Source organism: Contarinia nasturtii, unplaced genomic scaffold (assembly GCF_009176525.2).
Source record: "Contarinia nasturtii isolate CC-2019 unplaced genomic scaffold, AAFC_CNas_1.1 Cnas_scaffold_5847, whole genome shotgun sequence".
In the NCBI taxonomy this organism is placed as follows: Eukaryota; Metazoa; Arthropoda; class Insecta; order Diptera; family Cecidomyiidae; genus Contarinia; species Contarinia nasturtii.
In genome coordinates, this window is record NW_022203114.1 from 1 (window position 1) to 3,906 (window position 3,906).

General features: G+C 43.3%; 1 protein-coding gene across 1 annotated transcript; it reads left to right on the forward strand.

Moving 5' to 3' along the window:
- Positions 1-221: 221 nt before the first annotated feature.
- On the forward strand, positions 222-3,812 carry LOC116351613 (linear gramicidin synthase subunit B-like; the record flags this gene model as incomplete). Its single annotated transcript, XM_031783738.1, has 1 exon — positions 222-3,812. A coding segment is annotated over exon 1 (3,591 nt), but the record flags the coding sequence as incomplete, so codon positions are not given.
- Positions 3,813-3,906: the final 94 nt, after the last annotated feature.

Genomic DNA, 3,906 nt, shown 5'->3' on the forward strand with positions numbered 1-3,906 from the left:
TGTGTATGTCATCAATACCACTCACACCAAATGGCAAATTGGACCGAAGTGCACTTCCAGCACCGGATGATGATGCATTTGCTCGTCAACTATATGAAGAACCGCGGGGCGAAATGGAAGAAAAACTGGCCACAATCTGGAGTGAACTGTTGGGTATTGATAGAATCAGCCGGCATGATAATTTCTTTGCGTTAGGCGGGCATTCTTTCCTAATTGTTAAGATGCTATCACAGTTGCGACAAATCGGACTGGATACCAACGTTCGAGAAGTTTTTGATAGTCTCTCATTAGCCGCACTAGCTAAGATTATTGGCAAATACCAGAAAATCAGTATTCCACCCAATCTGATTACCGAAAATTGTATGAAGATTACACCGGACATGTTACCACTTATCAGCCTATCTCAATCAGAGATTGATTCTCTAGTAGCTCAAGTACCGGGTGGTATAGCCAATATTCAAGATATTTATGGATTAGCACCATTACAAGAAGGAATCTTGTTTCATCATATGATGGCTGAGCATGGCGATTCGTACTTGCTAGTTAGTCGTCTACATTTTAGTGATCGAGAGAAACTTGAACGTTTTGTAGCCGCTTTGCAACAGGCAATTGAACGACACGATATTTATCGGACCGCCTTCATTTGGGAGGGACTCAGTGAACCTGCACAAATCGTATTGCGTCGAGTTCCTTCGATACTCACCGAAGTCACACTGGATGAAACCGATGATTCGGCCCTAGAACAATTAAATAACCGCTTTAATCCACGTCACTACAAACTAGATCTGACCCAAGCGCCTTTGCTACGTGTGTTTGCTGCTCGAACGGCTGAAGAAAAATGGGTGGCAGTGATTCTCATGCACCATTTAATTGATGACCACACAACACTAAAAAGACTGAATGTAGAAGTGCACGCCATCATCGATGGACAAAATGAGAATTTGACAACTCCCACGCCATTCCGGCAATTAGTGGCTCAAGCTCGCCTAGGAGTTAGCCAAGCTGAACATACTAAATTTTTCGAAGAAATACTTGCGGACGTTGATACACCAACCCTTCCGTTTGGTCTGAGGGACGTTCATAGCGATGGAATCTCAATCGATGAAATACATCTGAAGTTACCAAAGGAGATTAGTAATCAGTTGCGAACCCTTGCACGCCATTTACATGTTGGCTTGACCAGCCTTTGCCATTTGGCGTGGGCACAAGTACTTGCTAAAGCCAGTGGACACAAGACAGTTGTCTTCGGCACCGTACTATTCGGTCGTTTAAATTCCGGAGAGAACGATAGTACAATGGGGTTATTGATAAACACGCTACCAATTAGGCTGGATATGGACGAGAGAACGGTTGAGAACGCCGTGCGTCATACTCACTCACGTTTAAGTGCATTGCTAGAACATGAGCATGCATCGCTTGCGTTGGCACAACGTTGTAGCGGAGTGCCAGCAACTTTGCCGCTTTTCAATGCGTTATTGAATTATCGTCATAATCAGCTAAACATGGAGGTCACTACGTTAATTGATGGAGTCACTCTTCTGAGCGCTGAGGAGCGAACAAATTATCCAATAACCTTATCAATTGATGACGACAGTGAGGCGCTAGTTCTAACAGCTCAAGTGATGTCACCAATATCAGCAGCACGGATTTGTGTTTATATGCAACAAGCCCTCTTCTCACTTGTCGATGCCTTAACTCACACACCACAGCGACCTGTACGAACATTGACTGTGATGCCACCAGAAGAACGAGAGATGCTGTTGCATACATGGAACCAGACGACAGTTAATTATTCGACTCTTCGTTGCCTTCACGAGTTATTTGAAGAACAAGTAGAGCGGGACAGAAATGCAATCGCTATTGAATGTGATAGAGAAACTTTGAGTTATGCTGAACTCAATGTTCAAGCAAATAGATTGGCACATTATCTGATTGAGCTAGGTGTCAAACCTGATGATCGCATCGCACTTTGTGTTAAACGCAGCTCTAAATTGGTCGTAGCTATATTGGGAATTCTAAAAGCTGGTGGCGCCTACGTTCCACTTGATCCAGTTTACTCGAGTCAACGCCTCAGAAATATTTTACAAGACGCAAATCCATTGTGTTTGTTGGTGGATTCTATTGGTCAGAAAGCACTTAAAGATCATGAGGTGCCTGTGGTCAATTTAGATGAAGCGTTGCGAGACTCATTGCCAGATGATGAAAATCCTGATCCGATAAAGCTGAACCTAACGCCGACGCACTTGTCCTTTGTACTTTACACCTCTGGATCAACTGGAACGCCGAAAGGGGTGATGATCGAACACATGAATATCACAAATTACCTTAACTGGTGTAAGGAGGAGTTTACAACGGAAGATTTGGAGCATACCTTATTTTCAACTTCTATTGGATTTGATTTGTCTGTTTTCGAATGTTTTGCGCCATTGTCTGTGGGAAAAATTGTACATATCGTGAAGGATGCACTCTCTATTACACAATTTCAGTCCAATATCTCCTTGTTCAACACAGTGCCTTCTGCCCTCACTGAAATACTAAATGTGGGAACTTTACCTTCTTCAGTTCATACCCTCCAAATGGTAGGCGAGTCACTAAACGAACGCTTAATCAACCGCATTTTTACTCAAACTCAAATTACTAAACTATATAATCTCTACGGACCTACGGAAACAAATAACGTAACTTGTTATACATATAAACCAGGCGATGTTGTAATAGAAACGATAGGACGCCCCATTGCCAATACACAGATATACCTTCTAGATGCATCAGGTGAACCGGTTCCGCTGGGAACTGAAGGAGAATTGTATATTGGTGGAGCTGGTGTGGCACGAGGCTACTTGAACCGACCGGAACGTACTGCAGAACGTTTTATTTCTGATCCATTTAGTGATAATCCCAGGACACGCATGTACCGGACCGGTGACCTGGCATGCTATTTGCCTGATGGCAATCTCGTTTATATGGGACGTACCGACCAACAAATAAAAATTCGTGGTTTCCGAATTGAGCCAGGTGAAATTGAAGCCTGTTTAGTCGACCATCCTCTAGTAAGAGAGGCAGTAGTATTGTCGTGGAAAAACAAGACAGATGCAGATGCTCGACTAGTCGCCTATGTAGTGGCTGACCTCGATACATCACTCGCTCAAAATCTACGAACTTATCTAGCATCTCTTTTGCCTGATTATATGGTGCCAGCAGCATATATTTGTTTATCGTCGTTGCCAATAACACACAATGGAAAGTTAGATCGACGTGCATTACCCGCTCCAGACGATGAGGCTTTTGCTCGTCAACTATATGAAGAACCGAGAGGCGAAACAGAAGTGAAACTAGCCGCACTTTGGAGTGAATTATTGGGTATAGAACGTATCAGTCGGCATGACAATTTTTTTGCGCTTGGTGGTCACTCTCTTCTGATTGTACGAATGCTGACCCGATTAAGGCAAGTTGGACTGGACACCAACGTTCGAGAAGTATTTAATGCAACCTCTTTGGCTGCACTAGCTAAGACTCTCAACCATTATCAAAAAATTAGCATACCAACCAATGTAATTACCAAAGATTGCACGATGATTATTCCTGACATGTTACCTCTCATTAATCTATCTCAGACAGAGATTGATGCATTGGTTACACATGTGCCCGGTGGCATAACCAATATTCAAGATATTTACGGGTTGGCACCATTACAACAAGGCATTTTATTCCATCATATGATGGCTGAGCGAGGTGATCCATACTTGTCTGTTGCCCGTTTGAGATTTGTGGATAAGATGGCGATTGAAAATTACACTTCCACCTTACAACAGGTAATAGAAAGGCACGATATTCTGCGCACCTCATTCATCTGGGAAGGACTCAATGAACCAGCACAGGTCGTCTTGCGCCGCGTTCCTTCCTTAC